The sequence below is a fragment of the Dipodomys merriami genome, unplaced genomic scaffold (assembly GCF_024711535.1).
Source record: "Dipodomys merriami isolate MVZ:Mamm:240054 unplaced genomic scaffold, mDipMer1.0.p SCAF_114, whole genome shotgun sequence".
NCBI classification, from domain to species: Eukaryota; Metazoa; Chordata; class Mammalia; order Rodentia; family Heteromyidae; genus Dipodomys; species Dipodomys merriami.
Window position 1 is genome coordinate 3,477,114 of NW_027202427.1, and position 13,066 is coordinate 3,490,179.

Below are 13,066 nucleotides of genomic sequence, written 5' to 3' on the forward strand. Positions count from 1 at the left end.
GCAGCTAGGCTGTTTCCAGGGAGTGAAGAGGAAGCCTGGCTTCTGCTTCAGGTAGACCGAGTCACTACGCATTCCCGACGTTCATCCTCTCACTCTCACTCTTTCTGGTACTGGGGTTTGAACTCAGGACCTTGAGCTTGCTAGGCAGATGTTCTACCGCTTGAGCCACGCCCTCAGCCTTACTGTTAGTTGTTTTTCAGAAAGGGCCTTGCACTTTTTGCCCAAATCAGCCTTGGACCATGATCCTCCTAACTGTTGCTTCCTGCGTTGCTGAGTTTATAGGCTTGTACCTCCAGGCTCAGCTTGTCTGCTGTTTGCCCAGGTGGCCTCGAATTGTGATCTTTTCGATCTCTACATCCCAAGTAGCTGGTGTTCACCATGTAAGCGACCGCATTTGGCCTGATTGTGTTTCTTACTGCACCGAGTGTTCTCAGATGTCCGCCATTTACAGGCAGTGTTTCGGATGTGAAGACCAGGTCAGAGGTGGGGTGTGAAAGGTTTCCAGGTGGCCCGCTCCACACTCGATGATGGCACGTGGCGGGAACGGGGCCGTCCCTCCCGGTGAGCCTTCTCCCTTCCAGATCCATGTGGCCAGGGCGGACGCGTCTTCCCGTTACATTCCTTTATTATGCAGCACAGCACATCATCACCTTGCAAAGGGCATACACGGGCACCACGCCCCCCACTGTCCCCTGCCCCTGCCCCTGCAGCCCACATCCACAGCTGGTTTACATCTGAGTGTGTGCTCTGCTCTTTCCTCTCTTTGTTTCGCGAGGCCGGGCCTCGTGGCTTTGGAGCCAGTCCTTGCGCTGATCCAGTCCGGCCCTCTCTCCACCCCAGCCCTGCTGCTCTCCCACCGCCTCTTCCCTGCCGGTGTGAAGAGCACCCCTCCATTTTACCGGGGCTTACTGACATACCCAAGGCGGAGCTGGCGTCTGCGCAGCCGCCTGCCACAGACAGCAGTCGCCTCTGCAGCCTGTGGTTTTGTTGACTTCTTTTCATTCCCTCCGGGCTGAGGATGGCTGAGCCTCTATGGCATAGCTGTAAAGTCTGTCTGAGACAAACATGGGAACAGCCTGGGAAACTCCCCAGCACACCCGCCTCCCGGCAGCTTCCCGCCCTCCCGCCTGGACGGCCCTTCTCCCACGGGTCTCACCTAGATCCTGAGCAGGGCACCCTCTGCCCTGTCGGGACCCCCCTTCCCTGGGCTCTGCCAGGTAGCCCGACAGCACAGGGACCAGCTCACACGGGCAGCACCGGGTCACCCCAGGGGAGCAGACTTGACTCTGACCATCGCCAGCCAGGGTGCCGCAGTCCTCTGGACCGCGCTCGAGAAACCGCCGGTGAGGCGCAGAGAAGAGCTTCTGGCTGCACCCATCCTTGCACATGAGGGCAAGTTACCTGCCCTCGGGCAGGAAAACCAGCCCCCAGTGGTAGAATTGCTGTGAGGATTCTGGGAGCTTGTGCAAGGGGTGGCCCAGAGTCGGGCACTGCCCCCACTCCCCTGCCCCCCCAGGCCCAAAGTTGGGGTGCTGCCTCCACTCCTCTGCCCCCCCAGGCCCAGAGTCGGGGCGCTGCCTCCATTTCCCCCCCCCCCCCGCCCCATCCAGGCCCAGAGCCAGGTTTGCAGCAGAGGTGGTGTTTAAATCAATAACAAGAAGATGGCAGAATGGATGTTAACCGACTTAAGTGTAGCTGGCATCGCAGGGGCTCATGATAGCTTCCATTATGGGCAAAGCAGGCCTCCCCAGTGGGTGTTGTAAATAACGCTTCTGTTCATTACCTCGGAGGCCGCAGGCCTGGGCCTGGCACTGCGCGGTGCCGGTTCTTGGCTGTGAGCTTGGTATCTAGGCAGTTCCCTAAAGGCTACTTAGCACTGGAGCATGCTCAGGGTGCTCCCTGGGTTGGTAATGCCACAGGACAGCAGCCCTTGAAGCTTCCCGTTTCTAGGCCTCTCAACTTCTTTTTTTGTTGTTGCTTTTGACAGTCATGGGGCTCGAACTCTGGGCCTGGGAGCTGTCCCTGAGCTCTTCAGCCCAAGGCGAGCGCTCTACCACTTGAGCCACAGTGCCACTTTCGGTTTTCTGGTGGTTTATTGGAGATTAGAGTCTCATGGCCTTTCCTGCCTGGGTTGGCTTTGAACTGTGATCCTCAGATCTCCTGAGTAGCTAGGATGACAGGCGTGAGCCACGGGCGCCCAGCTGACCTTCAAACCTCTCCATCCACTCTGCCATGCTGACAGACCCCACTGAGCAAAGTCAGGAGGAAACAAAACACCTGTGACCCTGTTGCCTCTGATGGCCAGTCCCTTGTTTAGAAAGCCTCCAGCTGAGGCCGAGCCCTAGCCTCCAGGCACACAGGTTTAGGGTTGGTGCTCTCCTCACTTTTCTAGACTCAGTGGTGCACAGAGGGGTGTGAGAAGGGGGAGGGGGAGGGGAGCTTGAGCGGGTGCTGGGCTGGTGGAGGGGCGTGGCTTGCTGCCCCGCCCGGCCTGCTCAGCGCCGTCTGGAGGGAGGGGTAAGCCTGGCATGGGACGTGGCAGCCCCAGGTTCAGTTCTTCAGGCAGCTAACTGCTTGTGCTTAAGCCCTTCAGCCTCGTGAGCTGCACCCACCCCTGCATGAGGACAGCATCTTTCCCCACCCTCCAGAGCATGGGCACCTTCAATGAGATGATGCTTATACAGTGCTTAGTTCGGGGCCTGTGCCGAGGAACATGGGCGGGGGAGTCTACCCTCATGGTTAATTAAGTTCATGGGGTCACTAGCATCATGGTTAATTAAGTTCACGGTTTGGTGGCTCAGATTTCTGAGGGGCTGGGTGCTTGGTGTGTGGCCTGTGTCTCAGTTTACCGGGAAGTGGAGGGTTGTTAAGGATTAAGTTCCATCGCTGTGCTGAGTGCCTCCTGCAGGCTGGGTATGGCGTGACAGCTCCCGCTGGAGAGGAGGGAGTCAGAAAACCCGACCAGCTGGCCAAAGTCCCCCTCCCTGCCCAGCGTTGCTGTGGCGCCCTCTGGCCACTGGTGGGGGCTGATGTGGGCAGGGGCGGGGCCGGGGACGCCACCCTGGAAGTGTGTAGAGGGGCGGCTTCAGGGAAGAGCCAGCACACAGACCCCATCACTTGCCTCCCTCCTCCCCCCTCCTGTCCTCAGCCCTGCAGCCCTGCCTGAGAGCGGCCAGGTGACAGCTGTCTGCCGGAGAGCCCCTCACCGCGCTTGCACTGGCTTTTATAATGCAGCCGATTGTGTAGAGCTCTGCCCCTGCCTTCAGGCCTAGCGGCCGTCTGGACCCATGTCCTGTCCTGAGCCAGTCCCTGGGACTTGCTCATATGCCTCGTCAGGTGTCTGTGAGGGGCTGAGGGTGGGGCCGGGAGGGCACACACAGCACCTGCCTGTAGTTCAGGCCCTGGCTGCCCGCACCGGGGTGGTGCGAGCCTCCTGAACAGCCGAGGAGTGTGTGAGCACGGGCCCATGTTTTGCTCTGCCTTTCGCAGCCGTGCTGAGTGTTCTGCCCGGGACTCCTGGGCTGAGCACCTGGCTCCCAGCACCAGTGTGTGTTTCCTGCTCTGTCCTGCTGTTTCAAACAGACTTCCCCCGGGGGGAGGGCTCCGCGGGCACCCACACGCAGTGTTGGAGGAGTCTTCCCCTGCCCCTCCTCAGTGCCTCTCTCCCCTGGCCACTTGGTGCCCAATTGAATCACTGCATTCTGCGCTGAGGGCCCTGGGGGGTCTGGCTGCAGGGGTGGAGATTTCCCCTAGGGGGCGTCACACACCCTGGTCTCTGGGACCTGACACTGACACTGCTCTGCGCCCCCACCACTGTGGCGCAGAAGCAGCCATTGGTAATACACACGCAAACGTGGTGCTTCCTTTCCAGTGAAACAGCAAAACAAAGATGGTGGCAGGCACAGGGCCATGTCTGGCTCTCAGCCAAAGGCCGGGCACCAGGGCGGACCAGGCCCACTGGTCTCAGCGCTGCTGGGTAGGACCCAGGCCCAGCTCTGCCCAGCACAATAACCCAGCCCATTGGAATGGGGAGGACACAGGCAGCCACCACGAGCGTGCAGGGAGTTTCTGACTCGGACTAGGGATCTGTATGGTAGCTTCCTGGCAAAAGATGGACTTGAACCTGAACCTCCCTCCAAGTCTCGGCTGTGCACTGGAACAGCAGGGAGTCTGCGGACCGAGGAAGACTTGGGTCTTAAGAAGCTTCACACTGGGCTGGGAAGGTGGCTTAGTGGTAGAGCACTGGCCTTGCATGCCTAAGGCCCTGGGTTCGATTCCTCAGCACCACATAAAGCAAAAAGAAAAAAGCCGGAAGTGGCCATGTGGCTCAAGTGGTAGAGTGCTAACCTTGAGCTGAAGAGCTGAGGGACAGTGCCCAGGCCCTGAGTTCAGGCCCCACGACCGGACCCAAAAAAAAAAAAAAAAAGAAGCTTCACACTGCTTGAAGTCCTGCGTGGTGTGGTGTGGTTCGGCATGTCATGGCACAGTGCGGGATGAAGTGGCACTGCGCGGCACTGTGTGGCGTGGGGTGGTGTGGCACAGAGTGGCAGTCAGGGAGGAAGTGTGAGTAGAGATCAGAGCTGGAGACGTGGCCCAAAGCCAGGCCAGGCCACACCTACCTTGAGGCCAGCTTCAGGGAGGAACCAGACTTCACCCTGATGGGCTACCGAGGACCATGGCACATAGCTGGCTAAGGACAGTAGAGGGCTCTAGAAAGACTGAAAACTCTTGGAAAACAGGGATGAGGGCATGACTGAGTTGTTGCATATAAAATTGGCCAAAACATACAACGCAGGACACCACAGCAGAACTAACCATTTATTTCTATGGCTTGTTTTTTTTTGGTATCCTTCAGTCCCTCTTTTACATAAGCTCCTATTCATCCCTCAAAGCCCAACTCATCACTGGAACTACAGGGTCTTTCTCCCCCTGTCATAGCCTCTCAGACTGGGGGGGACACTTAGAAATTCTCTCTGTCAATTGAGGCCTCAGAAGACAGGGACAGGTAAGTGCTCATTAGTGCTTGCTAAATTACATAGCAGGGTGAATCAGCTAGATAGAGTGAATGCTGAGCCATACCTTGAGGAAATAGAGTTTCACAAGGTGAAGTAATTCACCCAAATGGAACATGGAACCATTCTGCCCCATCTTGTCACTGGGCAGGAAATGGTCCTTCTCTGCGCCCCTGCTGGCCCTCTCTCCTCCAAGAAAATAAGAGCATTCACAGATTCACAGACCTTACGGTGTATTCCACAGGCTAACAGAGAAACTCAGTGCTTTTCAAATCTGGGCAAGGGACTCTGTGGCCAAGACCGGGCCTGGAGTTCCTGGGGAATGGAGACTGCAGGGCTCTGTGGGTCGAGGGCTGAGCTGGGGGATCCTCTCAGTTCTACTTACATTGCTGGCGCTCCCCTCCCCCTCCCTCCTTGCCTCCCTCCCCCATCCCTCCCCCCAGCATCACCACTTGGGGCTTCTGTACTTGTTTTTGTTTTGTTTTTTGGGGTCCGGTCGTGGGGCCTGAACTCTGCTCAAGGCTAGTGCTCTACCACTTGAGCCACAGCGCCACTTCCGGCTTTTTTCTTATGTGGTGCTGAGGACTCGAACCCAGGGCCTCCTGCGTGCGAGGCCACCTTCCCAGCCCTGCTTGCGCACTTGTAACACAGCAGAGGAACCCTGGGGCCTTGCAGGTGGGGTTTGATCGCGTGGCCCCGCCACCACACCCAGTGTTCTACCAGGACCAGAAAACGGGCCGACGGACCGGTTTCCTCCTGGTGAGATTCCGGGACGGCAGCTGCCCCGCGCGGCGCTCCTCGCCGAGAGGGCGGCCCGGGGCCCGGGGCGCGTGCGCCTGCGCGGCGGCGGGGCGGCTGAACTTGCCCTTGCACTTGTTGGTAGGCCCTGGCCGTGGGAGCCGAGCGTACGTGCCGGGCCGGAGGCCGGGCTGGCCCGCCCCGGCGGCGCCTGCGCGGCCCCGCCCCGGCCCCGCCCCTCCGGCGGCCCGGCCCCGCCCCCGGGCCCCGCCCCCTCCGGGCCACATTCCTCGGCCGGGCTCGCGCTGCGCCAGGCGGGCGGCGGCGGCGGGGCGGGCGCGGCCGTCCCGGGCTTCGGGCTCCGGGCTCCCAAGGGCCGGGAACGTGCGGGCGCCGGGCCCGGAGAGCCCGAGCGAGGGGTCGCGTGGCGAGCGGCCCGGGTCCCGGGCGCCGCGCCGCCATGTGGTGTCTGCACTGCCACTCGGAGCGGACCCAGTCCCTGCTGGAGCTGGAGCTGGACAGCGGGTGAGGCCGGGGCCGGGGCGGGCCGGGGCGGGCCGGGGCGGGCCGGGCGGGAGTGCGGCGCCGGGGGCCGAGGGAGGCCAGCGCCCAGCTCCCGGCGGCGGCGGCGGCGGCGGGCAAGTGCACGGAAGTTGGCCCGGGAGGCCTCGGGGCCGGCGCCTCCTTCGCGGTCCTGGGGAGAGGGGGGCGGGGGGTGCGGGAGCAGCCCCGCGGGGAGGGGGGTGCGGGAGCAGCCAGCGGGGAGGGGGGTGCGGGAGCAGCCAGCGGGGAGGGGGGCGGGGGGTGCGGGAGCAGCCCCGCGGGGAGGGGGGTGCGGGAGCAGCCAGCGGGGAGGGGGGTGCGGGAGCAGCCCCGCGAGGAGGGGGGTGCGGGGGGGGGTGCGGGGGGGTGCGGGAGCAGCCCCTCGGGGAGGGGGGGGCGGGGGGGTGCGGGAGCAGCCCCGCGGGGAGGGGGGAGTGCGGGGGGCGTGCGGGAGGAGGCCAGCCCAGGCCGCCCGTGTTTATGGGGAAGGGAGGGCGCGAGTGTGTGCCGGGAATATGGATCCCCTCTGCAGGCCCCTCTGGGGGAGCAGGGCGTGGGGCCGAGGGCCTTGGTGGACAAGCCGACTTGGCCGTGTCCAGTCCCTTCCGGGGGCTACCGGCAGCTGTGCTCCGCCCCTCCCCACTCCAAGCCCAGGGCCCTGGGCCTCAGGCTCTTGGGGGGGGGGCTCCCAAGGACCCAAGTGCTCCTGGCATGTGTGTGGAGGCTGGAGGAGCTGCAGCTGCAGGACCATCTGTCTGGGATGGGGCATCGGCTGAGACGGAAGGGGGGTCACAGTGTTTATATCCCACACATGCTCCCACCCCGTGCAGTTCGTCAGCTGTGCTGTGCAAAGTTGCGTCTGCATTCTGTTTGTGTGGTACCCACATCCTGCTGTTGCAGGAGAGCAAACAGGTGGGCATAAAGTCTACTCAGGACTAAAACTGCGGGGTGTACAGAGACCCTGTGGTGCAGCAGGGAGCTCAACACAGCCTTTATCTTGTGTGTGTGTGGTCGGCCTGGCGACCGCCAGCAGGTCCCGGCCGTAGTACTCGCTCCTCTGATCTGGAAAGGATGAGGGCTCTTCTCCTCCATCAGGACCTCCCCCGGGACCCAGTTCTGGGGAGCATGGCTGTGGTACCTCCTTTGCAGATGTCTCATCTGGCAGCCTGGGACGTAGCTGATGTAGGTCTTCAGCTGCAGGGAGTCCTGCGGGGTCTGAGCTACTGCCCCAGTCACAGCTGCGCCAGCTGTCCACTCAGGTTCAGCCGCTGTTTACCCATCAGCCTCAGAGTAGGTGGGGCTTAGTTGCTCAAGAGCCCCTGGTACATGGCTTTGTGGGAAGCCTGGAAAGCTGGACAGAATCTAGCATCCCTCGGTGTCAGGGGTGGGCCTGGCTGCTCCCTGGATCACAGAACCTTCAGGAGCCTGCTTGCTCCCCATCTACCCCACCTAAAGCCCTTCTACCCTGCTATCCCCTGCTTCCTAAATGCTCCTGACCCCAGCCTGTAAGGGATCCATGGTAGCGTCCAGCCAGCCTCACCACCCACAGGCTTCTGGAACAGCAGGTGGGCTGCTGACGTCCTGTGCCCTGATGCTGCACTGAGTGTGAGCCTGGCGGCAGTACAGGACCTTTGGTCCTGGTCCTCCCCTCGTCCCTGCTCAGCCAGTCAGGGGCCAGGACTGGACCAGAACTTCCCAAGGGGAGCCTGGAACAGGACCCGGCTGTTGTGGGGAAGAGTGGACCTCTGGAGGCCCCCACCAGGATTTCAAGCTTTTGCCCCAGGAAGTCGGACTATGAACTAGTTGTGCTAATATTTACACAGCCTCGATTCAAACACTGCACAGTTGAATAATGTGATGACTGGGCAGATGGGTGTTTCTGGAAGGGCTTTGCGAGCTCAGTGTCTGTGTGCGTGCATGCACATGGGTGTGTGTGTGAGAGGTTTTATCTGGCTGCAGGAAGAGCTCTGAACCCGCGGGTTGTGGTTTGCAGGAGAATCCCTTCATTCAGGGCAGCAGGAAAGTAGGGCTTGGGGGAGGCAAACAGACGTTTTGTTTTTCAAATCTCAGCTCAGTTTTGTGAGTTTATACAAGTTACCACGTCCCTTTGGGCCTGTTTCCCCGTCAGTGGTAGAGAATGGCGAGGGGTCTCAGAACGTGGTGGTCTTGCCAGGCTGGTCAGCCATGTGGCCTCCAGCTCCGGGCTGCCTTTGTTCCAGTCAGCGCTCTGCTTTTCCCGACTGCCAGCGACCACTGCGTTTTCTTCCTTCCTCTTTTGTAAATTTCCTTTGACTTCCTATGCTGCTTGGAATATCCGCCCAGTAAGCAGAGAGGTAGGGCAGCAACACAGCTTCAGTGGGTTGGGCCCCAGCTGTAGGCCTTGGAGATAGGCCCCCTCTTCCCCCCCTCGCCAGTGTGTGTTTGGTGAAGAGGATAAAGGCTGTTGAGTGTGATTTATCATTGATCCTCAAAAGCAAATCATGATGAGTTTAAAGGCCCTTGAGGCTCTTGAAGAATTAATTGGTGTGGCCTTGGAGGACCTGACTCTTCCCACTGTGTGAGCTGCTGCAGAGAGAAAATTGATGGCAATTATGGTGGAAGATATGGCACAGTGCCATCTGGACCTACCACTGCTCTCTTTCCTTCTTGCGGGAGTGTTCCTCCAAGGCCTGGGTCTGTGGCCTGTGCCCCACGCCTGCCTAGCACTGTACCCGGTCACGTGTGCGGGTGAGAACCCACTCACCAAACTCGGGGCCTAGAGGAGCCCTTGGTTTTCTGGGGAGATGAGAGTGGTCCCAGGGCACCCAGACTTGCATTTCCTCTGCTCACACCATAAACACTTGCCGAGCACACCTACTTTGTGCAGGCCCTGGGCTAGCATGAGAGCCAAAGCTTAGTATTGTGAAACTGTACCGTCACTAGAGTCTAGGCTTGGGGCCACACTGACCCCTGGCCCCGCCTCTCCCAGCTGATGAATAGCTCCCTCTGAGCCTTTGTTTTTTCATCTTTGAAATGGAGCCAGAAGGAGCCCGGAGGTGCTGTGCAGCTCGGCTGGGCACTGAGTGGTAGCTGTTGTCACCTTTTTCCCTTTGGTGACAGATCCGCTGTGCTAAGCGGCTCCCCGGTGCCTCCTGGTTTGCTTTTGGCTGGTTCCTGGAGCTGAGGGTTGATTTACAGCATGCACAAGGGAGCTCTGTCCTGAGTCCTCTCGGTCCCGCTTGAGTGTTTTTTCGACCTTGTTTGTACATGGCTGTGGCTTTTCTGCCCCTTCCTGGAAGGAACCATTTCTTCCATTTTATTTCTTTGGACTGCGGCTTCCTGCTTGAACTTCAGTTTGAACTTCAGGCCCAGGTGGAACCCCACTTGTAGAGAGATAGGAAGCAGCGACTGTGTTTGTTTTTTCCTCTCTACTCAAAGGTTAGCATAATCGTAGTGGTAATGGTAATGGTAATAATGGTAATAACAGCTCGGCTGCCCCTGACCGACACCTGTGTGAATGGCTGTGTTCTCAAGGCAGTTCATGAGGACGGGCTGTGTGCTCCCTAGGTTTCATGGTGGGTGGGAAGTGCCCAGGGTCCCCAACAGGAGGATCTGGAGCTGGGATCCACGCTCCCGCTGCCCGGCCGCAGGCTCTTTGCTCACCGCCAGCCTCTGCTTCCTCTGTGTCAGATCATCTTTGGCAGAATATGTCACCATCGTGAATGGGCCTGTTATCCTGAGGCCAGAATGCTCGCGTGTTTACCCCCCCCCCCCCCCGTGCCGGCTCTCCTGGTGTCTGGTCTCCTTCCCCAGACCCCAAGAGTTGCAGGGACTCTGGCACCTGTCCTCGGCCCCAAGCTCTTGGGGCATTGTGGGTAGCATACTTCCTTTCTGTTTGCAGCTCAGGCTCTGTGTGAGGAGGGACTTGAGGGCAGAAGCTAGCCACCCCTTGACTGGCTTAGAGGACAAGCCTCGCGTGGAAACCCAAGGCCTGTGATGTCATTACAGACAAATGGGTGTGGGGCCTAGACTTGCTCCCATGGGAGGAAAGAGGATCTTACTAAACTAGGAAGTGTGGGAGAGTCCTCATCAGGGCAGGGCCGCCTCACGCTCACCCATGGAAGGGCCTAGGCGGGTTGGAGTCTGCCTCATTCTCTCCAGGGCCTGCTTTAAACATAGAAGCCAAGTGTTTGCTTTTGTCTCTGGCTGGACGGCTAGGTAGTGTTAGCATCAAATGCATTACTGCCTGACTTGTGTAAATGATGTCTTTAAAAAGCACAGTAAGCACTGAGTAGAGGTTAGTTATAATTGTTCTTATTTATTCTGGTTTTCCATAGTTATTCGTAAGCTTGGAAAGTCACACCTCCCTTAAGAGGAGGCTTTCCACAAAGCCTGGCCAGAGCTGGCCCTGACTGTTGGTAGTTCTGGCTGTCCACATCTGCACAAGTAGGCAGAGAGAGGATGTAGACTCCCGTGGTTAAAAGACAGATTCTGTACTCAGGCCAGCTACTTTCAAAACAAGAGCTTCTCCCATAGGGCACAAAGAGAAATGCCCTTGTCTGAAAACAAAGCAGTAACCCTTGTTTGGATGAGGCTAAGCATGGACTACTTTCAGGTGCTATAGCAGGTTTACACATGCAGCTCCAAACCCTGTTCCTCATCGACTTGGGGGTCTGGGCCTTCTCTTAGGCTTCCCGTGCCTCCGTTTCCCTGTTTGTCATAGGTACTCATTGGAGTTGGGGAGAGTCCCAGGCACTAATCCACATGAAGTGCTGGGCCAGTGTGTGGGAGCCACCTGACGGACCGCAGACTTGAGTGTGCCACGCCACCACCGTCCAAACAACCCACAGAGAAGCCGTCACTCTGCTGGGCATCAAAAAGTGGCACAGCAAGGGCTTTGGGGCCCAGGAGGAAGACCCAGGTGTGTGAGGAGCCCCGTGGGGCTGGGGGCGGAGAGCGCAGTGCCCAGCCCCACACAGGGACCGGTGCCCCACGCCGGGGAGCGGTGCAGCGGAATCTAGGACTCTTGAGTTGTGGCTGTGCTGAGCTCCTGCTGCCCAGGATGTGCTACTGCTGGCTCCTAACCCGGCTCAGAGCTCAGGACCTGACCTCCGTCACAGCCTGGGGTCCCTGGGTCTGTTGCTCTACCAATTCTCCAGACAGCCTTGTTGCCAGGGAGGACAGCTGCAGTTGCAGTGGATGGGAGGGGACAGGCAGGGCCGGAGAGCCCTGGTCCCAGGTCCACCCCTTTCTGGATGTGTGGCTGGGATGTGGAAGGTCCCCTCCACAAGCCACTGTCTTATCTGTCAGAGGGGGACTGCAGAAGGAGGGCGACAAGATATCTCACATAACAGGTGCCAGCACATGCCAGCAGGAGGGGACGCGACGTGGGTTTTGAAGGGTTGGAGCAACATAGCTGTTTTCAGTAGGCCTGAAGTTGGCTCAGGTTTGAGACTAGGGTGGGAATAGGCTACAGAATAAATACTGTAGTAGGTAGCACTCGGGTGACCTTTGAGTGTGACACGGTTACCTTATTGGAATCTCCCAAGAGCCCTGGGAAGCATCTTACAGACAGGGTGAACTGAGGCTAGAAAATGCATGTGAAGGACTGGAGCTTTGTGGAATGCTGGGGGGAGGAAGAGAGGAGGTCCTGTGGGATGGGAGCCCCAAGAGGCTGGGGGCAGTGGGTGGCGCTGTGCCTGGGGCTGCTGGTCCCACCTCCTGCTGCTGTGACCCCCTCCCCCACCTCCAAGAGGGCATCAGCCTGTGCAGGTATGCGTGCGCGTGTGTGACGTGGCTCAGGCTAGTACAGCAACATGCTTTACCAGCCATCCAGGACCCGAGTGTGTGATGTGCAGGACTTGGACTACTTTGGTTTTTCCCACTTAGTGAATATAGTGGGGTGTTCCCCGAAGATAGTGGACCTTGGTGTGTGGAGAGCAAGCTGTAGCTCTGTTTTCTCTAAATTTTTTGTGATAGAAATTTTCAAGCACATGCAGAGGTAGAGCAGATGATATAGTGGCCTCCTGGCCCCCACGTTATCTTTGGTTTTCTTTTTTTTTTTTTTCTGTTGGTCGTGGCGCTTGAACTCTGGCCTCGGCGCTGCCCCTCAGCTCTTCAGCTCAAGGCTAGTGCTCTACCACTTGAGCCACAGCGCCACTTCCGGTTTTCTGGTGGTTTATTGGAGCTAAGAGTTTCACAGACTTTCCTGCCCGGGCGATCCTCAGATCTCAGCCTCCTGAGCAGCTAGGATGACAGGTGTGAGCCGCCGGCGCCCGGCTTATCTTTGGTTTTTGTCAAGGCCCCATCCCACCAGCATCATTCTGCCTGTCACTGACGCTGCAGCACGCCATGAACAGCCTGCATTAGCTGGACTCCAGGAGCCCTAGGCTTGCGCTGCTCGCAGCCTGAGTGGTGTGTGACCCACCGGGGAAGCCAGGCCTGGAACTCGCTACTGGCGAGCAGGACTGTGGAGGCCTTGGAGGTGGGTTCCCAGTCCCCTGTCAGGTCAGGGTCCCCTGGGCCAGCCTGCCCCCCTTACCCCTCCCCTGCCAGGTGCTAGTTATCGTGGTACCGGCCACCTTCCCCTTGGTTGGGCTGTGGGTGGCTTTGGCAGTGGGGCCAGCCCCTGTCCCCCTTCCCCCCCAGTTTCCACATCACCTCAGCTTTGGATCCTCACAGCACCTCCAGTCCGGGTCTCGCAGGAGGCCTTGTACCTCCCTCCGAGCTCTGCTGCCGCCCTCCTGGCCTCCCGTGGCGCTGGGCTTGGACCCTGTGTGCAGTGTGTTCCTGCC

At 59.3% G+C, this 13,066-nt stretch overlaps 1 protein-coding gene across 9 annotated transcripts in view; it reads left to right on the forward strand.

The window, feature by feature from the left end:
• LOC138822741 (IQ motif and SEC7 domain-containing protein 1) overlaps positions 1-13,066 on the forward strand; it is a 220,784-nt gene that overhangs the window by 166,083 nt on the left and 41,635 nt on the right. The window contains exon 1 of one of the 9 annotated variants that reach the window (XM_070015665.1): positions 6,130-6,275. The exons of 7 other annotated variants lie outside the window; for them this stretch is intronic. In XM_070015665.1, coding sequence (XP_069871766.1) covers positions 6,211-6,275 — 65 coding nt within the window. In that variant the 5' untranslated portion in view covers positions 6,130-6,210. Of the gene's footprint in view, positions 1-6,129; positions 6,276-13,066 lie in introns of those variants that run through there. One more of the 9 variants, XM_070015669.1, reaches the window with a different exon arrangement.